Below are 27814 nucleotides of genomic sequence, written 5' to 3'. Positions count from 1 at the left end.
AAAATTATATATACACATGCACTTAGATGCAATGGTTTAAAATAAAGGAATATACTGATGCTGTGGTGAAAAACAATGACAATTTAAAAATAGAATTAAATTCAGAAGTCATATTAGAAAAAAATAGGTTATGAGTTAATCACCAATTAATTATTTTGATACATGTACTATCATGCCAAAATATCAACTAACCTGAACATCTACTGGAAAAGAAGAGTTTAATTAATTTAATCACTGGAGTTAATAATAGAAGCATAAACAGAAATCCATTTATGAATTTGCTATTCTTTTTCCTGCCTGTTGTAATTATAAAACTGAACTGGTCTCATCTATGAGCTTACATATACCCTTGAGTTCCAGATTACACAAGAGTACCATAACTATCCTATTTCATTCAGTATTACTCTTTCCTACACTTGAAATCCATTTCCATTTCTAAATTCATTTTCCTTTTCTTTTTCCAGACAGAGGAATCTCCTTATATCAATGGCAGGTATTATAGTAAAATTATCATTTCCCCTGAAGAGAATGTTACCTTAACTTGCACAGCAGAAAACCAGCTGGAGAGAACAGTAAACTCCTTGAATGTCTCTGCTAGTGAGTATTTATTTCTGGCATTAAAAAAAGTAAGAAAATTTGAAGGTATTCTTCATTAGTTTAAAATCTTCAATTCCATCTTCCTGTACTGCATTATGGTAAGTTTTATTTCTTTATTTTACATTTGATATCATCATCATAAGGTTCTTTTTTTTTTTTTTCCTGGTGTCCATTCTTATACAATCCTTGTCTTGACAATTAAATCATTTCATGTTTTATGGGTCAGAGACTTTATCTTGTACAGGCATATATTCCAAGAACAACCGAGGATAAGAACTGAGTTGCTCTTATTTAATCCATGTTTTGTGTTCAGAGTACAAATAATTTAAACATAATCTTCATTTTGGTAAAATTTTAATTCCCTTTAACCTATTATTTTATATTTTTAATTCTTTGTGGTATTTATCCTATTCTTATTATGTTATAGGAATGCCACATGCTTAAAGTCACTCAGCAAATTGGTAGTAACAGATATCAGAATTTCTGAAATCTAGTTTCAAAAACTGATGCTTTTGAATATCATATTTGAATCACAGATTTAAAAAATCAAGCAAATGAGATTATCTCAGCGAAGGTGAAGAAAAAAAATCTACTAATGCTAAGACCATGGTAATGGATATATGCCAATAGCAGCTTCTTCTGAAAACAGTTCCATTTCATTTGAAATTATCTCTCAGCTTCAGTTCTGTAATTCTTCCTATTGCTATGTCAACCTTAAATCAGGGCTGGCCTAGAATGAGGCTCAGTTCCAGACAAGATGCTCACTGACCCTCCAAATTTTTATTCTTCAGTCAGTTGCAATCCTGTATGTGACAGTAACAGAATAGAGATATATTGGCTAAGAATTAGCTGGAGCTGGGAGAAAATAATTGTCTAAAGATAATGGCTCTTAATAGAATATGAATGGAATATAGCCTGTCGGATTGACAGGAGAAAAGAACCAAGCAAATTTCACTCTAAAATAGGAGCATTGACTTCTCTGAATTCAATTCAGTGAGTATTGATTTGTCCTACCTAGAAAGAGAACTTACTTCTTTCTTCTTGAACACAAGTCTCTCTTTTTAGTTTAACCCACTGAATAGTGGTTTTCTAGACCTTTCTGTGGTTTGATCAATATTTGATACCATAATTTTCAAATTTAATGAGCACCTCCTGAAAGTCCAATGTAGTATGTATGAGGAGGGGTCTAGGAATGTGCATTTTAACTTACATCACTGCAAGTTCTAAGGCAGGCCCATGTGCATAGAAGAATATTTATTTAGTTTAATATTAGATGATAATCCACCACAGTGGCAATTCTTAAAATGGGCCAGGAGCATGGCCCTATCAGAGTCATTTGGAGGGCTTTTACAGGCATCACATGTGTTGCCCTTCTGAGACGTCCCCAGTTTCAACCTCCACCCCTACCACTTTGAGAATATTTCTAGTGGTAAGTCCCTTATACTAGAGGATGAAAAAGAATTCTCCTCTGTTGAGCCAGGAAAATTGGAGAAAAGTTGAGAAACACTACATTGTAGATTTCACAAGTTGCAACTTGTTTCTCTTTATTTAAAAAAATCCTATTAAAAGGGAGTAGATAGTGGGGAAATTAATATGGATTTCAGATTAATACTATAGCTTGTCATTTGTGAAATTTTCTATGGTAGATTAATACCTTTGCAGTTTTAACTACTCTCCTTTCTTTAAGACAAGATGAATTTCTTTGTAGGGAAGTTCACATTCTATTAAATGTAAATTTTTTCTACCCTTAGCTGTAGAATAGATATTTTATCTTTGAGTATTATTACATCATACTATAATGGTAAAGGTGACTTTCATATATCAACAAGTTTTGTTTTTAATTTCATATTAACATTTTTCATTTCAGTAAGTATTCCAGAACACGATGAGGCAGACGAGATAAGTGGTAGGTACTATGCTGCCGGCTCTTCTTCCTTGACTATCTGCTCAAGATTTATGAAGTGTCATCATATAAGTAATTTTCTTAGCTGCCACAATTTTGACTTGAATTAAAATAGCAAATGAGACAAGATAGTAAGAATGCTAAAATTTTAATCCTTGAAAAGCACAAGTTTGCATGTACTCTTACTAATGAGCCTCAGTCATTTTTAATAAGAAATAATAACTAGATTGACTTCTTTTCCAACATCCTTGACATTGTCTGTAATTGCATGGGCTTTTCTTCTTTATTGTAGATGAAAACAAGGAGAAGGTGAATGACCAGGCAAAACTAATCGTGGGAATCGTGGTTGGTCTCCTCCTTGCTGCTCTGGTTGCTGGTGTTGTCTATTGGCTGTATATGAAGAAATCAAAGTAAGCTATAGAAAAAAGATCTTCATTGCCCATTGACTTTCACTGGGAGAAAATACAATGTGTTTGTTATGCTCATGTCAGCTGGGCATGTAATTTCTACCATAGAAAAGGCATATTCCCCAAATCAGGCTGATTGTGCTTTGCTTTCAGCTTGGTGTGACTACGTTGCCAACACTGGAACATGGCTTGGAGTAATTTCACACGTGTCCCCTTATTTTTCTCATCAGTAGTTTAAAATCAATTATTTCACCTTTCTTCCAATACTTAGGTAGAAAAGGACTTACTTAAAAAGCATAGAGCACCTGAAAGCCAGCCATTCTAAACTGCTTTGCTGAGGTTGGTGGAGATGAATTAAAAGTGGTTAGTACATCCTGCAGCGATAGCCAGGTGTCTTTGTGGTGACAGGTCTGGCCAGCAGTGAAAATGTGGGTGAGGTAGACCTCTCATGTCACTACCTCTCTATTCTAACAAAGTTGGGTTGCTTTGTTCCAAAGAAGAATCTAATTCTGAGAAAATGTGATCATTATCATCTTGAATTTTTAAAACATGATTAGACAAAAAGTACCAAGATAACTTTCAAAATGATTTAGATGGTGTTTAGATGAAGCATTATTAGAGTCATAAAATAATACAGATAATATCAACCTTACAAATCATCTAACAGTGGTTTATAATGAAAATCTAATTCACAATGAAGATTCTTAATATACATGCCTAGTATTCCTTATTGCCCCAGCTCTGACCCTAAGTTCATATGTAATTGGACAGAGATGGGGTTCTAGCACTGCATTTTTTAAAAGTTCTATTGGTGATTCTGTGGCATACCCCTGATCTCAAACATGGGTTTCAAAATCCCATATCTTATAAACGAGGAAATTGGGAATGTATGTAGCTAGTGGCAACCATGGGCTTTATTTTATGTTTTCTTGATGTCTGCTACAACCCCTTTCAACAACCTAGGTAAGTTAACTTAAAATCAAGAGAAAAAGATTCAATCAGATCCATGATCTCACCCTGTAAAGGTAAACGTTTCAGTGAAGTAGTATTCAAATGAAGCTGCCCTCAAAGGGAGGCAGCAGCTCAGAATTTTCAGTCATATGATACGAGCATGTGTCAAGTTCTCTTTTGTTCTCACAGTCTGTGTCTGAAGCAGGTACTCTTATTATATGTATTTTGCACTGTAAAAAAACAAAGGCAGAGAATAAAAAATGATTTGCTTAAGGCAACACATTTGTAAGAGAATTATATGTGATTTAAGGCAGTTTTAGAATCTTTGTTCTTAATCATTAGTTCTCTCACTGCACCTTACTTTTTTCTCCTTTTTAGTCACATAATGCAGAAACACATCCCTGTTGTGTGTTGTAGTGGATGTCCATGTCCACTCTCACAGTGGGGCACAGTCGGTCACTTCTTATCTTGACACTTCAGTTCTCAATCTTGAGTAGTTCCCACTATCACTTAATAACAAAGGTGTTTTTTTGGGGGGGGGTCTCAGTAAACATTTTACCTGCGAACACTTCATGTTGGTTTGTGTATCTGATTTCTATGGAAAATTTAGAAGACTGCCTACACCATGTGAAAGAAAAGAAATGCAAACAGTTACCCAGAATTTCTATCTTATAGAAATTCTGCTTCTATGTGTATGAATTTCCTAACTATCAAAATCTTACTCTTCTTTTATAATCCATAGTAAGCTTCTCACCAATCTAACAGCTTGGGCTCTAGGGTATTTCTGTTTTATTTATCCAGGGTTTATGATGCACTCCAAAATAATGTCATTTTTTAAAAGAATGAAAATAAAATTTCTCTACATTCTCGAATTGAGCCGAAAAATAAATGGCAGTCCTCTACATTATGATCAAATTAATGTTAAATTCTTGGAATTCCCCCAATGTCCTTAATCATCCTATTCTGATTGCCAATATTTCATCATACCCCATTTGTCCTTCTATGAATAGAAAAAAGTGGGGGAGGGGGTTAGTTAATTGGTTATTACCATACGATGACCCAAAATTAAAATCATGAGTAAATAAGCTGGACACTTAGCTTCATAGTGTCTTCAGGCTAAGGGTTAAGACTTAATGCATTTCTCTTAGAGTACTTTGTTAAATTAAATGCTTATTTTGCCATCTGACGTGAACATTTGTCTAAATAACTGTTATTTAATTGAAAAGTGTGCCAACTTTGCTAGAGTTAATATTATTGGTAATCAAAGTAATAAATTTCAGTTCTCATCCCAAGCAACAAATTGATTTTATTAAGAATTTGCAGGATCATAGCTCAGCAGTAACGAACCTGACTAGTATCTATAAGAATGGGGGTTCAATCCCTGGCCTTGCTGAGTGGGTTAAAGATCCAGTGCTGCCATGAGCTGTGGTGTAGGTCGCAGACACAGCTCTGATCTGGGTTTGCTGTAGCTGTGGTGTAGACCAGCAGCTACAGCTCCAATTTGACCCGTAGCCTATAAACTTTCATATGCCGTGGGAGCAGCCCTAAAAAGACAAAAATAAGTAAATAAATAAATAAATAAAGAACGCAGAATGCTTCAGATTTGCTAAGTGCTTTACATTCCTGACTAGTTGTTCCTTCAGTGCCCTGTGAGATGAGCCCGTGTTTTTTGCTATGTGAGTTATTGTTAATCCCTATATCCAGAATAGGTGCATGTTCATAAAAAGAGCTTTCAGGGAGTTCTCATCGTGGCTCAGTGGTAACAAACCCGACTAGTATCCATAAGGAAGTGGGTTCGATCCCTGGCCTTGCTCAGTGGGTTAAGGATCTGGCGTTGCTGTGATTTGCGGTGTAGGTCACAGACATGGCTCGGATCTGGTGTTGCTGTGGCTGTGGTGTAGGCTGGCAGCTGTAGCTCCAATTCAGCCCCTAGCCTGGAAACCTCAATATGCCATAGGTGCAGCCCTAAAAAGCAAAAAAAAAAAAAAAAAAAAAAGGAAGAAAAGAAAAGAAAAATAAGAACTCTCAGGTTAAGAATTGCTAAGTCCATTTTGAATCTACTATACTCTCCCTCTCTTCTAGGTAACTTCAACTTTATACATCAGTATGAGGGTTGCATTTCTATCTTTAGCTTAATTCATCACCAATTGACCTGTATATGAGAGATTTTTAATAAATATATGGTCCAGACTTTTTCCCCAGATACCTAAAGAAGTATACCCTGGTGTTTACTATCCTGCAAAATAATACCATCAACCATCTTATTGAGCCACCCATTATTGCAAATAATTTTGAGGAACAATTAAATTAGGAGTCAAAAATTTTATTTAATTAAAGCTCAGTGATACAGCTAGCAAAGCAGGGAAGTTTAAACAATATTTAGGGGAAATTCTTTGCACTGGCAATTTAAAAAGTCAATGGAAAGAGAGATGAGAGAGACAATCTTTTATGTCCAAGTCGAATTTAAGAGACATTTGTTAACATAACTAGTGGCTACTCAAATAATATGCACTCCCCATTCCATTAATATGAGCTACTTATTTTTATATCTATTTTAAATATGGAGAACTGCAGCAAGAAATACTTAGCAGATGTGCTTGATGTTATGGTATAGTATATTCATTGTAGAGTAAAGACTCATGATTCCTCTGCTATTTTGATTCATATACCTTCTCACTGGACCTTTTTTAACTTGAGATTTTTTATAATGCAAATGGATACCTCTGATCATTTTCTGCAAATGTAGGCTATTAACAACAGTTCCAGACAAAAGGCATTAATTGACTAAACGCAATTCATTTCTAGTTATTTAACAGGTAGGAGACATTAAAGAACTAGAGATAATTCAATGACTTAAGTTATTTACTCTATTTCTCTCTATCCTGTTCTCTGAAGATTATTTTTATACCTCAAGGAAGTTAAAATTACTGTTTGAGTTCCAAATCCTCTCCTGCATATTGTATAGTTCAAGAACTAGTGAAAAATTAAAAGAGCCAAAGATAAAGGAAAAATGTAAGGCAGCGTGATGTAGTCACAAATTTATTCAGAAGTATATTAAAACCATAATTTCCAGGAGTTCCCGAAGTGGCTCAGCAGAAACGAATTTGACTAGTAACCATGAGGATCTGGCATTGCTGTGGCTATGGTGTAGGCAAGTGGCTGCAGCTCGATTCGACCCCTGGCCTGGAAACCTCCCCTAAAATGACAAAACAAAAAACAAAACAAAAAACGCACATAATTTCCAGGTTGGTTGCTTTTTAAGAGACCCCTGACCACCATAGTTTTTTAATCACCATACTCTTTATTCCCTAAACTGGGAATAAGCATTAGCCAGACATTTGTAATCTCAAAATACACATTGTGTGAATATTGGAAATTTACCAAGAGATTTATCATTTGCAACTGTGAAACGCATGACTATTTTCATGAGGTTACTATAGTATATGTAGACAACATGGAAGTCTAAAAATTACAAATATCCTTTGTCAGTTCTGCCTTATACAATGCTATACTCCTCTACTGTCTTAGGAAAAACAGACAATCCTAAATTGCCAAAAGACTAAAGTAGACTTGCACATAACGTTAAAACTTCAAGAAATACTGTTATATTAAGTCTTTCTAAAACATTTCTCACTAGTATCCCTTAATATATGGAACAGGAGCTTGCAAGAAAGTTGATTTTAATGGAATTCTATTTTTGATCAATACTCAGTCTAAAATCAAATATATATTCCCATTAGGAAACATCGATGCCCCACTGAGTAAATTGAAAAGATAGTGCTGAAAGACCATTTATAGGCCATTTTGAGTGACTTTCCTCATTTACTACTATGTAAGCATCTTCTTTTCTTTTTCTTTAACTGAAATCCTCAAAATTTAATGAGGTAAATTTAATTAACCATCTTTCACAGTATCTAAGGTTTATCAAGTACAACCTGCTCAAAATAACACATCCAGTATCTTATTCCATATCCCACATACATTTTTTTTTTTTTTTGTCTTGTCTTTTTTGGCCTGCACCAATGGCATATGGAGGTTCCCAGGTCAGGGGTTGAATCAGAGCTGTAGCTGCTGGCCTACACCACAGCAACACAGGATCCGAGTCACGTCTGCAACCTACACCAAAGATCATGGCAACGCTGGATCCTTAACCCACGGAGCAAGGCCAGGGATCGAACCTGCGTCTTCATGGATGCCAGTCAGATTCGTTTCTGCTGAGCCAGGATGGGAACTCTAATATCTCACATACTTTCAAATATACTTTTCTGCCTCACCAAGACTTCTTTGGAATTAAAATTTCATCTCTGACTTTGACTGCATGCTGGCATTTAATATAGTGCCAGGGATGGAAGGGTATGTTCTAAAGTACAGGGCCGACATGGCCTCTCCCCTTCCATTAGACGTCAGGCTAATCCAAGTTTTGATTTCTTTTTTTTTTCTCATCGAGTCCCTGGCAGGCAGCCAAAGAAGGAGGAAAAGAAAATGTCCCGTTACTGTATAAAATCATAAATAACTGAGTAGACTAGAGGGAGAATAAGATAATGTGGAAATGATGGAGTCCCCATTCAGTCAATCACAAAATCCTTGGCCACTCAAAGAGCAGAACCATCCATGGCCCTCCCCTCTCCTACTGCATGCGAACTGAAACATTTCCAGAGGAAACATCAAAACATAAAGCTTTCAATTTTTATCTCTTCCAGCTATCTGTATATATGCATTTCATTTTTTTTCAAGTGTTTAATTATTGTTTCAAAGGTAAAAGGAAGTCCTGTTCCTAAAGCACCTACCTTTGCCCAAGTACCACATTACCCACCTTAAGGAAACACTTTGAACTATAATACTGAATGCATGTGGGTGGCATTTTGATTTCATGCATATTCAGTATTGTTACATTTGTTTCAAGGTCCTAATCTTTTATACAGTGGTGGTTCCCGTATTCACTATTGGCCTACTTTTTTTTTTTTTTAATTAAGGACATTAGGATTTCCTATTTTAGTGGAGAATTTCTTTCAAGAGCCTTACTAGTGCTGAGGATATCAAATCAAAAGTTGTAATAAATACAACTATTTATGCTTCTTTGTTTCCTTCTTCAAACCCAGAAATTGCTGACAACTGTCCTTCTGAGATGCAGGGATTAGATTTATTAAGCCTGGCTCAGGAGGAAACTTATTCTGCTGAGAGCTGTGCCTGGAGAGAACAAAAAATAACTATTCTCAGGGATATGACCCTAATTACCTGCACAGGTATCGATGGACAATCTGCTGAAAGTGGCAATTCCACACTTCCAGAGTCCCAGTCTTAAGTACCCATAGTGCTGGTGCCCTTCTGTGCTGTGTCCTAGGCATGCTATAAATTAGAAATCACAGAAAATTCCCCTCACAACTAGGAAGTATTAATAATTCCTCATGTTGTCTCTGAGTTTTCAAATTTGTTATACATATGCCTGCCTTTGGAAAACCTTAAATCTATAAACTCTATTATAATATTTTGTGTATCTTTTCAAATGATACCACATTCTAAGATTGCAATATATTGGTTGTATCTGCCACTCCTATGCCCTTTCATCTTCCCTACCTCCTTTATCCCTAAACAAACTAAATTATTTGTTAGTTTAGATGTAATTGACAGATAACATTGTGTAAGTTTAAGGTGTACCAGGTATTGATTTGATACATTTATATACTGCACTATGATTTCCACTATAGCATTAGTAACACCTCTGTCATGTCTCTTAGCAACTCTGAAGCATTAAAATAAAGGCACACTTAGAAAACACCACTGGATTTGTTTCCTACGTCCTTTCAAGGAGATCTTGAAATAAGTTTGTAGTATTGGGGAAAATCTCACAAAACAAGTTAAAGAATCTTTAAAAAAGAGGAGTTCCCATTGTGGTGCAGCTGAAACGAATCCAACTAGGAACCATGAGGTTGTGGGTTCGATTCCTGGCCTTGCTTGGTGGGTTATGAATCTGGCATTGCCATGAGCTGTGGTGTAGGGTGCAGAGGCAGCTCGGATCCTGGCCTTGCTGTGGCTGTAGCGTAGGTCCACAGCTGTAGCTCCAGTTGAACCCCTAGCCTGCAAATCTCCATAATGCTGCGAGTGTGGCCCTAAAAGCAAAAAAAAAAAAATCTTTAAAAAAGTTATTTAAGAGAAACTTGAACACTCAATAGCACTGCACTTATAGAAATAAGACAAAAGGGAGTTGAGAGCTAGGATGAAACTCCCTTCAACCACTCAATAGCTGTGGCTTGGGCAGCAGTTGGTGATTCACTCAGTTTTGTGAGACCCTGTCAACTTCTGGGGGCTTTCACTTATACTATACATTTATCCTCACATCAGCCCTGTGAGTAGATCCTGTTGTCCCCTTTTTACAGGAGAGCAAGCATCTTTTAAGAGGAAAGACTTGCCCAAGGACTCGCAGCTCAGCTTTGACACATGAGGATAAGAATCCAAACTCACTGACCTCAAGGTCAAGACTCTCCTCTCTGCCTCCCTGATTAGACTAGAGAGTCAGTTTTAGAGCTTCTTCCAACATTATCCCTCTCCTATTTAAATTTTATCTCATTTTAAAGTTATAAAAAAGCTGACTGATTGAGAACATTTAAGACAAATAACTGTAATAATCTGTATTTTAACCCAAGCACTCATTCTGTATAAATGTCTAACCTTGTCCCTCAAATCAATCATCTGAAAAAATATTGACTGAAAATATTGCTAAAGAGAATGATTTAAATAAAATTTTGTTCTCTTCCAGTAGTAGATGGATTTCTAACCTATGAAATGCTTTCAAGTCTCTAAAATTTCCATAAAAAGACACATCTGTTAAATAATATTTATTTTTACCACGTCAATCTCAAAACTGAGCAAAAAAATAATCAGAATTACTTTTAAAGGCTTTTCTCTGCTCAAGAAAGTAGACTCTCAGTAACAAAAATGGAGAAATTTATTTAAAAATTCAAGTAAATCTTATACACATATACTCCTGAATATCCCCTCCCCCAGCAGCAACACTGTTTTTTTATTTTTATTTAGTACATTTCACAAGGATTAACACTTACCTTATTTGTATAACTATGTAACTTGGTGCATGGATGCTGGAGTCAGATTGCTGGAATTTGAATCCTGGCTTTGTGACTTGCTAGCTGTATGACCACAAGCAAATTTATTAGCCTCAATATAAAATAGAGATACCCTAAGGCTAAAATAATTTAATATCTATGCAGCATCTAGAACAGTGCCTGGCACATTAAGGCATTGTAAGAGTGTTAGCAGTTATTACTTTAGAGACTGAGATTAAGAAAAGAAAGGAGTTTTATCTTTTTGTTTTATATCTTTTTTATATATAGTGATTTTTATTTTTTTACCATTATAGCTGGTTTACAGTGTTCTGTCACTTTTCTACTGTACAGCATGGTGACCCAGTCACGCATACATGTATACTTTTTTTCTCGCGTTATCATGCTCCATCATAAGTGACTAGACGTAGTTCCCAGTGCTGCACAGCAGGATCTCATTGCTAATCCATTCCAAAGGCAATATACAGCACCGAGGAACCTTTCCACAGAAAAGAAACTCATGGACTTGGAGAATAGGCTTGTGGTTGCCAAGGGGGAGAGGGAGGTAGTGGGGTGGACTGGGAGTTTGGAGTTGTTTTGTAAACTTTAAAATAAGAAAAAAAAAAACAGTTGGAAGCTACTCAACTCTTATTCTACAAATATATTCTACAAATATGTTTCATGTTGCTAACAACCCACTCTTTTTTTACAGTGCCAAACTGTGAATAGTGATTTTTTTGCCTGATTTTTCCTGCACAGATATGCTGAAAGATACTGTGATTTGCCCTGAATACACAACTTCCTTAGAATTCTAGTCACTCCCTTCTTTATAATATCTCCTTCTTTTATTTGATACAATTTGAAATCACAGAAACTACTCTTCATCCCTAGACAAATATTAAATTCACTAAAAACAAAACAGATTTAGAAATGGAAATGGTATCCAGTTTCTCATCATCCCTTTCAACACAAGTCATGAATAGAAATGTTGAGAGTAGGGAGTTCCTGTTGTGGCTCAGCAGGTTTAGAATCCCGCTAGTATCTATGAGGATGCAGATTCAATCCCTGGCCTTGCTCAGTGGGTTAAGGATCCATTGTTGCTGTGGCTGTGGTGTAGGCCAGCAGCTGCAGCTCCAATTCAACCCCTAGCCTGGGAACTTCCATATGCTGTGGGTGTGGCCCTAAAGAAAAAAAAAAAAAAGACAAAAATTAAATAAACAAATAAATTGAGAAAAAAAGATGTTGAGAGTAGACAGCTCTGCATGTCCTCAGTCTTAGGGAATTGTAAAATATTTTCTTAGGGAATTTTAAAATATTATATATGGTATTAACTGTGTGTTTTTCACATTCATCTATCCAGAGTTAGTTAAGGGTAGAGTCCTCCAGACTGCTAAGTCAGCCCAAGATTTCTGACCTCAGCTGCAAAGAGTTAGGGTCCAAATGCAAAGTTAGAAGAGTTAACATAAGACCACCTCACTTCTGCTATCATCTCAAGTTTGGGGCTTTCACAAAACTACCCTCAGGTTGGATAAACTGCTAGAAATTCTCTCATTACCCACTGAAACCTATTACACTGATAGTTATATTCATTACAAATAAAGGATACATTAAAACTTGTCAAGGGAAGAGAAGTATAGGGCACACTCTGGAGGATTACACATATGAAGTTTCCTTTGTCCTCAGGGAAGTGTTACTCTCCAGGCCTCAATGTGTGGCAAAAGCGTGGAGTTTTGCTGATCTAAGAAGTTCACTTGAACTTTGGTATCCACAGTTTTTGTTGGGATTTCATTACAGGGACATAATTGATTGATTAATTATCCATGTGATGAATTCAATCTCCAGTCTCTCCCTTCCCCAGAAATCTGGCTGATATCAAATGGCCCAAAGCCCCCACCCTAAGCCATGTGATTGTCTTCCAGGTGTGGGCAGCTTCCACCCTAATACTATTGTGGATTGATGGCCCTACTCTGAGACAGCTCCTCAGCATAAACTATCAGGTGGATTCAGGAAGCCCACCATGAATAAAAAAGCAACTCCCATCACTCAGAAAATTCTATTTAGAGATTATCTATTTAGAGATTATCTGACTATTTAGAGATTATCTCCTAAGAACAGAGGATAAAAGCCAGACTTCTCTTTCAGCACAGCCCAGTTCTTTCCTACTCAATGTCCTTTAACACGTTGAAGAAAGTTTTTAACATTCCTAGATTATTAAGAGTTTCTAGAGTTCCTGTCGTGGCACAGTGGTTAACGAATCTGACTAGGAACCATGAAGTTGCATTAAGGATCCGGCATTGCCGTGAGCTGGTGTAGGTTGCAGATGCAGCTGGGATCCTGAGTTGCTGTGGCTCTGGCGTAGGCCAGTGGCCACAGCTTTGATTAGACCCCTAGCCTGGGAACTTCCATATGCCACGGGAGCAGCCCTAGAAAAGGCAAAAAGACCAAAAAAAAAAAAAAAAAAAAAAAAAAAGATTTTCTATCACAGATCATTGTTGAATTGCTGTTTCTACATCTATATCTGTGTTACATCTTCATCTACCTTAGCTCTACAAATAATCATGTTTTTTATCATATTCTTTTTTCTTTTTTTAAAAAAAATTATTATAGTTGATTTACAATGTTCTGTCAACTTCTGCTGTATAGCAAAGTGACCCAGTTATATATATATGCATTCTTTTTCTCATAATATCTTCCATCATGTTCCATCACAAGTGATTGGATATAGTTCCCTGTGCTATACAATAGGACCTCATTGCTTATACATTCTAAATGTAACAGTTTGCATATACTAACCATAAAATCCCCATCCGTTCCACACCCTCCTCCTCCCCCTTGGCAACCACAAGTCTGTTCTCCACGCCTGTTAATCTGTTTCTGTTCAGTATATAGGTTCATTTGTGCCATATTTTAGATTCCACTATAAGTGATAGCATATGGTATTTGTCTTACTCTTTCTGACTTACTTCACTTAGTATGATAATGTCTGGTTGCATCCAGGTTGCTGAAAATGACATTATTTTGTTCTTTTTATGGCTGAGTAGTATTCCATCATGTGTATGTACCACATCTTCTTAATCCATTCATGGGTCAATGGACATTTATGTGTTTCCATGTCTTGGCTATGGTGAATAGTGCTGCAGTGAACATAGGGGTGCCTGTATCTTTGTGAATTAAAGTTTTGTCCAGAAAAGCCCATGGATTTTGGATTGCTGGGTCATACGGTAGTTATATATTTAGTTTTCTGAGGTACCACAATATTGTTTTCTTCCATAGTGGTTGTACCAATTTTCATTCACATCAATAGTGTAAGAGAGTTCCCTTTCTCTACACCCTGTCTATCATTTGTTACTTGAAGACTTATTATAATATCCATTCTGTCCAGTGCAAGGTAGCACCTCATTGTAGTTTTGATCTGCATTACTCTAATATTTAGTGATGTTGAACTTTTTTTCATGTGCCTGTTGCCCGTCTGTATGTCTTGCCTGGAGAAATGTCTATTCAGGTCTTCTACCTATTTTTCCACTGGGTTGTTTTTTGGGTTTTTTTGGGGGGGTTTTGTTTTTTTGTTTTGTTTTGTTTTGTTTTTGCTGTTGAGTTGCATGAGTTGTTTGTATATTTTGGAGATTAAGCCCTTGTCAGTTGCACTGTTTGAATTTTTTTTTTCTTTTTTGTTTTTTTATGGTTTCCTTTGCTGTGCAAAAACTTGTAAGTTTGATTAGGTCCCACTGGTTTATTTTTGCTTTTATTTCTGTTGCCTCAGGAGACTGACCTAAGAAAACATTTGTGTGGTTGATGTCAGAAAATGTTTTCCCTATGTTCTCTTCTGGGAATTTTCTAGTGCCTTGTCTTATGTTTAAGTCTTTAAGCCATTTTGAGTTTATTTTTGTGAATGGTGTAAGGATGTGTTCTAGTTTCATTGATTTACATGCAGCTGTCCAGCACCACTTGCTGAAGAGAATTTTCCCATTTTATATCCTTGCCTCCTTTGTCAAAGATTAGTTAACTATAGGTGTCTGGGTTTATTTCTGGGTTCTCTATTCTGTTCATATTCTTTATTCTGATAAAATGGTAAGTTATATTGTTGATGATTGAGTATAGGCCAGTCTTGCATTCCTGGAATAAATTCCACTCTATTATGATTTGTCATAATTTATATATATTGATAGATATTATTTACCAACATTTCATTAAGTTTTTTTTGTCTATATTCGTGAGGTATATTGGTCTGTAATTTTCTTTTCTTATAATAACTTAAATTTTGGTTCAGTATTGTGGGCTTAATAAAATGGGTTGGAAAGAATCCCATCTTTTTCTTCTTAAATAAATTTTGGTAAGTTTTTCAAGGAAAATGTCCATTTCATTTTGCTTATTGACATTTTTACAAAAAGAAAAAATTATGCATAGAATTTCCTTATCCTTTTTTTTCCTGTGGGTTCTGTGGTAATAACAGTTTTTAAATTTTCTAATATTGTTAATTTGTGTTTTGTTCATTAATTGTGCATCATGTTCAGTCTTTCTAGGGAGTTATCAATTTTCTTAATGATTTCAAATAACAAACTTTTTGCTTTGCTTTTATTTCTATTGCTTATTTTCAATTTTTGTTATTTTTGCTCTAACCATTAATTTCTTCTCATTATTTAGAGTTTAACTTGCTATTTTTATCTAATTTCATGAAGTCAATTAAGAATTTAGATTACTGATGTTAGCCTTTCTTCTTTTATAACATAGGCATTTAAACTTTGAATTTCGCTCAGCAATGGGTTAGCTGCATTATGCAAATTTCAGTGTGTTTTACTTTCATATTTATTCAGTTCAAACTATTTTTATATTCCCTTTATGGTTTCTATTTTGGAACCCTATAACTAGAACTCTACTAATATCCCAACATTTCTCACTTAATTCTGTTTTAAGACAACCTAGTATGTAGGTATTTAGCCTTTCGAAAAGCATTGAGGTTTTCCTTTTTTTTTTTTTTTTTTTTTTTTTTTTTGGCCTAGCGTACAGGCATATAGTATTTCCTGGTGGATGCTGCCTGGGCGCTTGAAAAAATTTATTTGGTGGCTAATGGGTATGGTGTTCTATAGCTGTATATTAAGTTAGGTAGACGCTAGTTTGTTTAAATCTTCTTATCCTTACAGATTTTTTTCAAATTATATGAAATCATTTCACATATAATGTAAGAAGGTTATAAGCATACACTTCCCATACTAGAGCTAGCCAGTACTTGTTACTTCATCATGATCATGCTTACTGAAATTTTAGTCAGTTTATCTATCAGCTACTGAGAAAGATCTTTTAAATTCTCTAACAGACTAAGACTCTATATTTGGCTATTTCTTCTTCCAGTTCTCTCAGTTTTTGCTTTATGATTTCATTAGGAACATACAACTGTTACTTCCTTATGTATTGAACCTGTTATTATTATGAAATGTTTCTCATTATGGTTGTAATATTCTTTGTGTTGAATTTTACACTGCCTTATATTAATGTAGCCATGCTGTTTCATATGCTTATTGTTTACAGGTATATTTTTTTATCTTTTTATTTTCAATTATCTTTTTATATGTAAAATGCATCTCACATACAGTGAGGCTGATCAAACTATTAACTCCCAGACTGCTGCTTAATTTCATAAGTAAAGTTTTATGGTAGTACAGCCATGCCCATTTCTTTACATGCTACCTGTGCTGTTTTATGCTATAGTGCCAGAAGAGTTGGAACAAACCCATGTGCCCTGCAACCCTAAAATGTTTACTATCTGTAACTTTCAGAAAAAAAAAATTTTAACCTCTTATATAGACCATATAGTTGAGTCTCGATTCTTTATTATAATCTGACAATCTGTACCTTGTAATTAGAAGATTTAGCCAAGTCTCATTTGATATAGGTACATTTAAGGACACCAGCTCCCTATTTGTTTTTTAGTTGCCCTCTGTTTCTCTTTTCCTGCTATCTTTTTGAGATATTTCAATAAGTTTTAGTATTACATTTTAATTTCTCTACTGGCCTATTAACTGTTTGTCTTTGTATTCTTTTATTGTGGCTGTGCTAAAAATAGGAACTCTTAATTTATAACGACCTACTCATTCAATAATCTAAAACCCTTGAAACATTATAATTTCACTTATCCTCCTCCATATAATTGTAGTATGATGTTTAAAATATATGAAGTTGTAATGGATATAACAACAAGAGTAAAAAGGATGGAGGAGGTTAAATGAAATTATAATGTTTCAAGAGTCTTATATATAGTGCTATATATATAGCATTAAATGGTTGTCTTTGTGAAAGTTTTTAATAGTATTTTAAATTTTATCACATACATACAATTTATGTTCATTCTTTCTTGTATATCTGAGTTTCCCTCTAGTGTCATTTCCCTTCAACTAAAGAAGTTTCTTTAATACTTACTTTAGCACAAGTCTACTAGTGATAATTCCTCCCAATATTCTTTTATTCAATTTAATATGTCTTTATTTTGCCTTTGACTAAAAGGTATTTTTACTAGATATAAAATTCTTGTCTGAGATTTTTTTTCAGCATTTTAAAGATGTGTAGTTAACTTTTTAATGCATTTTTTCTTGATAAGACATCAGCTGTTTTTTCATGTCATTGTTTTCCTGAACAAATTTTCTATGTCTGTTTTCAAGTCTTTCTCTTTATATTTGCTTTTGATTATTTTGAGTGTTTGAGTGTGATGTGCTTAGATGTGTTTTTTTTTTTGTTTTGTTTTGTTTTTTTGGTTTTTTTTAATCACTCTTGCTTGGGGGCTGCTGACCATTTTGGATCTTCAAGTTAATGGACAGCAACAAATCTAGGAATATATTTCATTGTTTCTTATAATATATTTTTTTGCCCCAGCTCTCTTTTGCTTTTACTAGGACTCCAATTAAACATTTGTTAGGTTGCTCACTATGGTTCCTGTGGGTCACTGAGGATCTGCTTCTTTTCTTCTATCATTTTTCTCTCTCTTTTTCAGAATGTGTAATATATAATTTTTATCCTTAAATTCACTGAGGCTTTATTCTGCCATCTCCAATCTGGTGATAAGATAATTTAGTGAATTGTTATTTTCTAATATTGTAGTTTTAAGTTGTAGAATTACTATTGTTTGCCTTTTTGGTGCTGAGATTTCTATCTGTTCTCTCATTGTTACTATATTTTTTTAAGGTATTGAACATGTGATATAGTTACTGATTTAAAGTTCTTATCTGCTGTTTTCAAAATCTCTGTTAACCAAAGACATTTTCAAAACTTTGTGTTACATTTTTTATTCTTTATATGTATAGAAACTTTTAACTTATTACTAGTCTTTGTTTGGTGATATGTTGTAGTGGTTATAGATTTGAGTATATAGACTTAAGGATATGGATTGTTTTTACTGGGAGACAATTAGAATACTGGCTGATTTCCTCGATCTTGTGAAGGTTATTTTTACATTTTATATTTCACATCTGTCTTAGGGTGAATGCTGAGTCTTGACACATAGTCTTTACTTGGTTTTCCCGGGATTTCAATAGAAAGACTGACATGCCTGCCAAGAACTTCTAGCGTGGTGAGGTTCAAATGCAAACTCTGTCTGCTCTGTGTGGATAATGGCTAAAAACTATGTTAGGTTTTTAAGCTTTCCGGCTATTGCGTTCCTCTGGGCTCTGTGAAATTTCTTCCACACAATATGCAGTTTAGGGATCATCCAAGGAACTTACTATAGTTTACACACAGATGTGGGACCCTCAACACTCTCTCTCTCTCCTTTTTGAGATTTTTTTTTTCTCCTTAATTTCCAGGTTTTGTTCTAGTTAGTCTCTGCCTCTGCAACTGGGAAGTGCCCTCAAAGGAAAAGTTATGCAAAAGTAGAGTTCATCTAGTTAAGGGTCAAATTGCTTTCAGTTTCTACTTTCTTTTTGTTACTCTTATATATACATATAGTTTATTCTGTATTTTTCTGAGAGATGGCTGGAAATCAGGGTGGAGATGAGTTGGAGGGAAGAGTTGGCTCCCTCTGTACTTAAGGTCTGAAGAAAGCAAGACATGCCAGAATCTCAATCAGAAGCTTGAGAGGGTCACAACTTAAGAGTAGGGATAAACCAGATGTAGACTGAGTCTTACTCAAATTGCACCTGAGCCTCAGCTGGCTCAAACCCTGAATGCATTGAAGTCATCCTATCTGGTCACCTATCTGCTTACCAAAGTAAAGGAATGACCTTCTCTGATAGAAAAGAACCTTATGTGTAGCCTCTAAAGTTCTTTTATATATGGTGTCATGCAAAATAAAAAGGACTGGATATGCAAAGAGTCAAGAAAATATAATCAGTCATCAAGAGGAAAAGTAGACAAGCAGACCTATGCATTATTTGAGGATTGTGGTTAACAGACAAGGATATTAAAATAACTGTAAAAAATATATTGAAAGTAGAAGAGGCCAAAGGAGATGAGTGGAATAGAAAATTGAAATTTACTTTTAAATATTTAAAAATCAAATTGACATTTTAGACCTGAAAAATTATGATGTTTAAAAAATGGGTCTTTGGTAGATGAATTTAAAAGCAGACTCACCACAGCAGATCCCAAAAGTAAACTGGAATACAGATCAATAGAAAATATCCAGGTTGAAGTGCAGAGAGGAAAAAAAAATAGAAAGACATGTAAGAGCATAAGAGACATGTGGGATACACACAACAGATCTAATTTATGTATGAGTGAAATCCCAGAAACAATAAAGAGCAAGAATGCCCATCAACAGTAAAAGAGATAAGCAATGTAGTCACCCAATAACAAGCTATATAGCCATGAAAATAAACAATCTATAACTACATGCAACATTATACATGAATGTTACAAACATAAAGCTAGACTTAAATAAAAGGCAGACAGGGAGTTTCCACTGTGGCACAGTGGTTAAGAGTCCAACTGCAATGGTCACTCTGAAGGTATACATTCAATGCCTGACCCAGCACAGTAGGTTAATGGATCCAGCATTGCCATAGTCTCAGATTCCATCCCTGGCCCAGGAACTTCCATTTGCTGCAGGTGCAGCCATAATTTTTTTTATTTAAATAAAAACAAAAGGCAAACAATTGAACACATGTGATATCATTCCAGTTATATACAAACTATAAAAACAGGTAGAACCATTCTGTGAGAAATCAGGATAGTAGTGACCTTTGGGAAGGTAGTAGTGACTGGAATGGAGTATAGTGGGGGAACTTCTGCGTCTACAACTATTCCGTTCCTCTAGCTGGGAAGTAGTTACATTCACACATCCAGTCTTAGAAAATTCATTGAATTGTACTCTGATGATTGATACATTATCATTATGGATATTATTGAAGTTACTAAGATTTTATTAGCTACTACTAGCTAAGTAATTTATTAGCAAAAGAGACTAGACCTCAAATGATCTGTGAGATGTACATATGTGTTTGCGTTTGTGTGTGTGTGTATAATGTAGATGGCATATATACCTTTATATAGATGAATATATAAAAATATAAATACATATTTATACATATGTGTATAATATATGCAGAGAGAGACCATCTGCATTATTCTTCCTTCTCCTGGAAAATATAGAAAAATATTTATGTGACAATATGATATAACTCAAAGCACAGACTGAAACATAGAACATGGTCTTATTTACATTTTTAGATGTCTCTCTTGTAAAATGCCATCACATATTGTAGGACTTAGTCATGTTGATAGGATTTGAGGTTCCTCTCCTGCTTATGAATGGATTTAGAAGTCTGTAGTTTAAGCTAAATTATGAATTTTTAAATCACAAATTAAGTTAAATTCAGGCTAAATGTAACGAATGCCCCGATATGAATGAGATGTATGTCTTCATCTCACTTGAACATTGAATATATATCATACACTGTCATGTACCATTATTTACACTGTCACACTGTTGACATCATATTATTAAGTTGTGACTCTTAGCAAATGAGTTAAGGAATTGTATGAAAAGTATAAAAATACTTTTAGGGAAAATGGAGTTTTCTACCCCAGCTTCCTTAAGAGGAATCTGGTATTATATAATTTTTTAAAAGTAGAAGTATTACTAGGAGTTATATAGCAATAATAATTTGAAGTATCATACCACTGTGGTTCCCCTGATATGCTTGTAACAGAGTTAGGGAAGAAATGAGGAAAGACAGGCAGGCAGGAAGCAAGGGAGGAAGGAAGGAAATGATACACTCTTGGAAATAACAGTTATAATTTCTACCTAGTGGTCACAAAACCAAGGAATTTAGCTGTATGATTAAGAAAACCTGATTCCAGCTAGTAAAAGATAGAACCTAGTCATCATGTGTAACCCTGGAAGCTGCTGGGGCAGTGGTTCTCAAACTACATGCAGAAGAGCTACCAGGAGGCCTTGTTTATCAAAGATTTCAGGCCCCATCTCCAGAGTTTCTGTTTACTAAGTTCTATGGTGGGACTCAGTATTTGCCCTTCTCTCCAGTTCCCAGGGGATGCTGATAGGGCTGGTCTGGGATCACGATTGAGAACCACCACATTAGAGCTGCCTTAGCTTCTGCTACCAATGTTCTGTCATAACTCGGATCTTTCTAATCATGTTTTTGATTTATTTGATCAAACAGAATCCATAAACAAATATAAGGACACTGGCTCAACATGAATGCATAAAATAGGGAATACAGAAAGAGAAAGCCCCTAATGAAACCTCCTTTTTCATAAAAAAAGAAAATTTTTATAGAACATATTTGTCCAGAATGAAAAGTTTTACTATCGAGTGATAAGAATTAGAGAGATAAATAAAAAGTAAAGAGAAAAAAACCCAGCCAAAAACATGATACAGCTTAAGTTTGTATAGTCTGTGTTCAAATAATTGACTTCTTTTTCTTTCAGCATATATTTAATGCAGCCCCACAATCAAGGCAATTTCAGTAAAATATGTTCTGTTAGCTATCCAGGCTCACAGATGAAGACTATTTCATCCTAATAGCTTACCTGTATTAGATGTAAAACATTTGCTTTTCAACAATACATTCATGTGAACCTTAAAAATAAAAATATGAAAAGTTAAATATGTGTGCTTCGAAGTTCCGGTTGCGGCTCGGTGGGTTAAGAACACAACATTGTCTCTGTGATGATACCCCTGGCCTCAGTGGGTTAAGGATCTGGCATTGACACAGGTGTAGGATAGGTCACAGAGGCAGCTGGAATCGAAGTTGTTGTGGCTGTAGCGTAGGCCGGCAGCTGCAGCTCTGATTCAACCCCTGGCCCAGGAACTTCCATATGCCGCAGGTGTGACTCTAAAAACAAAAACAAAAACAAAAACAAAGGAAAAATATGTGTGTGTCAATGTGATAATGCTTATTTAATTCTCTTGTAGGACTGCATCAAAACACGTAAACAAGGACCTTGGTAATCTGGAAGAAAACAAAAAGTTAGAAGAAAACAATCACAAAACAGAAGCCTAAGAGAGAAACTATTCTACTTGTCGTCCAGGTAGGTTAGGCGGTTTGAGGTTTATAGAAATAATTCCCAAAAAAGTATGAAACATCCTTGGAGATGAAAGGCAAAGCCTAGACATTACGATACTTTATAATTGCAGCTTTCAAAACAAGAAGAAAGTTTTTCAAAAAGAAACTGGCTACTCAGAAAGGTAGTCTCAGAACAGAATCTCAACAGACTTCTCATCCTCTGAAAAAAAATTGTTATCCTCAAAATAGCTGAAATAAATTTTGAGATTTTAGCATTCAAAGAGCATTTTATATTTTCATGCCAAAAAATTTACTGAGTGCAAAAAAGTTAATATTATAAATTGATATTTTGGTTAGATGAGAGCCATTCTAATACTTTGTTTATTTTAAAAAGCAATTATGAGATAAATTTTAAAATATAAACATTTTGGCCCAAAGATTTAATATATTTAAAAATGTCAGTGTATTTATACAGCCATCTCTCAAATTACACACTAATAAATTTGTGTGTGTATACACACACTTTTCCAAATAGTGTGTATATTGTATATGTGTGTATATAACTATATAAGCATGTATAAGTTATTATATAGTATATACATCAATATTATATGTGTATACACATACATATACATTACATATATCTACATATAATAGCTATATATGTGATTTTTAAGATAATCTCCAAAAAAGTTATGTTTTCATCATATTGCCACTTACAATTTGAGCTTTCTTCTTTTCTTTTCTTCCTTTCTTTTTCTTTCTTTCTTTCTTTCTTTCTTTCTTTCTTTTCTTTTTTTTTTTAGGGCTGCATCCATGGCATATGGAAGTTCCTAGGGGTCAAATCAGAGATATAGCTCCCGGCCACAGCAATGTGGGATCTTAGCCACATCTGTGACCTGCACCGCAGCTCACAGCAATGCCAGATCCTTAACCCACTGAGCGAGGCCAGGAATAGAAACCTCATCCTCATGGACACTAGTTGGATTAGTTTCCACTGTGCTACAACAGGAACTCCCTGAGCTTTTTATTTTCATTTATGTTCTCTTGAGCTGGTCAAACAGAGAAGCCATTTGGACAAATTATTTTATGTGTCCCTGAGAATAGCTGTTAGAATAGTTTCTCATATATGTAAAAATCCCCAACAGCCACCTAAAACCTTGGTTCATTAGAAATAAAAAATAAATAAAAATTGTAATTTAAGCAGGTCACCTAAATTAATCCCATAGAGGAGATGGAGGCAAGGGAAAGAACTGTAATTAGAAGGGTCCACACAGAAAGAATAATAGAATAATTGAAATAAGACATTTTTAAAACCTGAAAACCAGAATCGCAAAAAGATTGGATAAAAGGAGTAAGAACTGAGTTACTTGCCTCTCTCACTTTCCCCTGGAGACCAAGTATGAAGCATTCCACCCTGATTTTTATTTTTGCCTCTCTAGGATTCATTCCTTAATCCTGTGTAAACATAGAGTTTACCTTCTGTTTTCTTCAAAATCAGATAAATTCTCAAAGGGAAACTGAAGTTGAAGACAAAGCCCACAAAATTAAGTGTGATTTGAAGAGATAAATGAATTTTTTGACCTGGAAAGAAATAGAATGAAATATTTTCCTGAAAAACCTTAAAATCTTCATAAGAATTTAGCAATTTGCACAAAAATAAAAATTCTCAACAACTCAGAAAAATTCTTTGTGGAAGAGCTGCAGCGATACCTGAGATTACAGCTGGGTTCAGGGACAATGGAATTTTATAAAAAGCTCTTATGAAATATCACTTTTAGTATAAAGCATATGTTTATTGTGAAATTATCACTATGGTAACTTATCTGAATTAAGTTTTTCTCATCATTTCAGAGAAAAAACTATATAGACCAATTGAAGCATGAACGTGGATTGTATTTAAGACATATACAAAGACATTGACAGCAATTCATGGTTCAAGTATTAAGCAGTTCATTCTACCAAGCTGTCGCTGGATTTTAGAGAATTATCTCAAGTAAAACAATGAAATGAAATTACAAACAATGACAACAAGTTTTGGCAGCCATGATAGTAGGTCATATGTTGCGTTGGTTTGATTTTTTTTTTTTTTTCTGTAAATGTCTGCACTGAGAATTTCTTTTTGGTTTGCCTTTTATGTAAATTTTTTACGTAGCTATTTTTATACACTGTAAGCTTTGTTCTGGGAGTTGCTGTTAATCTGATGTATAATGTAATGTTTTTATTTCAATTGTTTATATTGGATAATCTGAGCAGGTACATTTCTGATTCTGATTGCTATCAGGAATGCCCCCAAACTTTCGCACAAGCACCTAAATCCCAAAGGTGGCAGCTTGTGAAGATTGGGGACACATACTGCCCTAATCAAAAACTCTTGATTTTTATCACAAGAGGGGAGGAGGCAGAGAGTCAGATGAAGAAGCCCCAGATCAGCTGATTCTGTGTATGTGCCACCAACCAACTCTCAAAAATAAATCATACCCACATATGGACACACATTATGGTACTCCCAAACTGACAAATTTTGCCTTTTCTATAAAAAAAATTAACACAGAATTTGGATAGCATTTACCTTTAAAGATACCTGCTAATAAATTATTTTCTGTCAAAATTAAAAAACAAGTCAATGTGTGAGAGACAGTTTGGAAAAATCATGGATGATATCCCCATTTCCATAGATCACAGTGTAAATCACTGTAATTGAAAATTGGTATTAAATCCTTTGGGTTATCCACTGCCTTAAAATTATACCTGTTTCCTTTAAAGAAAAAAGATATCAGTCAGAATTGGAGATTTTTAACAGTGATCATTATCAAAGCTGTGTTATTTTCCACAGAATATAGAATATATATTTTTTTCGTGTGTGTTTTTGTTAACTACGCTACAGATATTGAATGCACCTTGAGATAATTTAGTGTTTTTAACTGGTACATAATTTATCAAGCAGTACATGAAAGTGTAATAATAAAATGTCTATGTATCTTTAGTTACATTCAAATTTGTAACTTTATAAACAAACATGTTTTATGCTTGAGGAACTTTTTAGGGTGGTAGTATAAATGGAAACCTTTTGAAGTAGACTGGACATGGGCCAATAGCTACTTGTGACTAGACTTTCAAACTTTGCTCTTTCAAGCAGAAGCCTGGTTTCTGGGAGAACACTGCACAGCCATTTTTGTCCCAGGATTTACATAACTTTATTGGAAAAGAAAAATGAACACCAGATTTCCAGGTATAAAACTGTGTTCTTTGGGAGTAAAGGAAAACTGGTGTTTATTTTTTAGATAGATGGAATAGGAAATTATGAGGGCAATGAGAAATAAATTGAAGATTAATGTCAGATGACAATTAGGAATAATTTGCCACTTCTGCATTATTTAGAAACATACACCATTGTACATTTGTAAACTGTTTGCTGTCTGGGCGATAGTGACTCAGTTTAATAAAAGCTTCCTGTAGTGTATTGGTATGGATTAAATACATAAAATATCCTATTAGACTTGATGCTGTATAAAATATTATGGAAAAAAAGAAAATATGTTATTTTGCCTCTAAACTTTGATTTATTGAAGTTTTATTTGGCAGGAAAAAAATTGAATCTTGGTCAATATTTAAACCAAAGTGAAAGGGGAAAAACCAAAGTTATTTGTTTTGCATGGCTAAGCCATTATGTTATCTCTGTAAATACTGTGATTTCTTTTTTCTTTTATCTTTAGAATTTTGTTAAAGAAATTCTAAAATTTTTAAACACCTGCTTTCCACAATAAACTATGAACACTAAAATGAAATTATTTCCATATAAATATATATTTTTTTCTTTTTTCTTTGGGTGCAAGAGATCAAAGATTCAAAGTCTAACTCCTAAGATAAATTTTCAGAAAGAAGCAATGTGACAATAGAAAGAGAGGTTTATACTACAATTATTTCTTGGCTTCTATGGTTAACTAAGTCCAAACAAACAGCTGTCCGAACCTTGAGAGCAGAACGTGGGATATTGAGCTATGGATGCAAAGCAGAAAGTTTGCTGAGTGAAAAAGGGACAGTATTGTTACCAGTAAATCAATGCCTGGATAAAAAGGAAAGCTTATGTGTGTAACAGCAAGGCCAGAAAGGAAGATCATATACAATCCTCCACTTTTGAGGTTTCGTCTCTTCAGTTTTACTCTTTGGCAGCAAGAGATAGGTTTTGCCAGTTCAAGGTTCACTCCCTATCTGTGATTCCAGGAATTGTATGTGGAAATGGATTAACATACCCGTCTATGCCTAAAAGATAATAAAACTGAAATATGTCTTCACATATCTTTCACAGCTGTCTGCCTCTTATTTAAACTAGGATGTTCGTGCATAGAAAGTACTCATCTTTATTAAAGAATGGGAAACTCATTGTGACGCTCCATCTCTCTGGAGAGGGAATGCAGCAAAATAAAATTGTTCATGCCCTCCTATTACCTCAGGGAGGCCACTTTAGCTAGTCCTTAATTTCACCAGTGATGATTCCTATAATGGGTGTGTCTCCATTTTCAATGATCCCATCATACTTCCTGGGGCTGTCCCATGTGACTGTCTCAGGAACTTAATTAAGAGGGCACTCACCTGTTTCTTCACTTCCTCCATTAACAACCATTCAGCTTACCATTTGGAACCTAGAAATGCTTCCCCTTCAAAATAAGGTAAAGCTAGCCAGCTATGTGCATCAGAGAGAGTAATTAATATTTGTTGAGCCCATATTTTATGCTAGAGCTATCTATACATTATCTTATTTAACAGCTGAAAACTAAGGTTTAGCAGCTTCCATAACTCCCAAGTACATTTAGCTTTTAAGTGGGTAAGTCGGGTATCAAACCAGATCTGATTCTAAAGGCCACGCTTACCCTAGTCCACCATGGTTACCATACTTCTTTAATAGAGAAATCCTCCTTTTCATAATATGTAAAATTGGGAATATGAACTGGTTATACCATCTATAAAGGATTATTCCAAAGTGTTTAAATCATAGAATAGGCAAATATTATAATATTTTTTACTGTCTTGGGGTATTAGACATTTCACATGTATAATTATAGGTGTGCCTAAAATACTTGTGCATGTAAAAATTATGTGACATATGTATCAATCACATCACACTTTTGAACACATTTATATATATATAATATATATACACATAAATCATATATTAAACACACATACTGCTATCATATACTAATTACCTATTTTGAGACATGGACTATGATGATATTTTATTTACACGGTTTTATTTGAATCTGCCCAGCATTCTACAAGAGGTGCTACAGGAGGTGCTATCCCCATCTTACCAATGAAGACAATGTAAATAATTTTGTCCACAATCATAAAACACCTGGAATGGTTGACACCTATGCTCAAGAGGTCCAAGTCTAAGTTCCAGTCACTGAATTGTTTATCATTCCTATTGTAAGACCATGCACCTAACTA

General features: G+C 34.7%; 1 protein-coding gene across 4 annotated transcripts in view; it reads left to right on the top strand.

Annotated features, from left to right (window-relative positions):
- Positions 1-26660, top strand: part of ALCAM (activated leukocyte cell adhesion molecule) — a 203251-nt gene extending 176591 nt beyond the window's left edge. Inside the window, exons 12-16 of one of the 4 annotated variants that reach the window (XM_003358827.5) lie at positions 465-597; positions 2465-2503; positions 2793-2910; positions 22273-22388; positions 24218-26660. In XM_003358827.5, the coding sequence (XP_003358875.3) occupies positions 465-597; positions 2465-2503; positions 2793-2910; positions 22273-22360 (378 nt within the window). In that variant the 3' untranslated portion in view covers positions 22361-22388; positions 24218-26660. Of the gene's footprint in view, positions 1-464; positions 598-2464; positions 2504-2792; positions 2911-22272; positions 22389-23805 lie in introns of all 4 variants that reach the window. The other 3 variants (XM_021070497.1, XM_021070498.1, XM_013982482.2) reach the window with 3 other exon arrangements.

The sequence above is a fragment of the Sus scrofa genome, chromosome 13, assembly GCF_000003025.6.
Source record: "Sus scrofa isolate TJ Tabasco breed Duroc chromosome 13, Sscrofa11.1, whole genome shotgun sequence".
Lineage (NCBI taxonomy): Eukaryota > Metazoa > Chordata > Mammalia > Artiodactyla > Suidae > Sus > Sus scrofa.
Note: the sequence above shows the minus strand (reverse complement) of the source record. Positions and strands in the feature narration are given on the sequence as shown.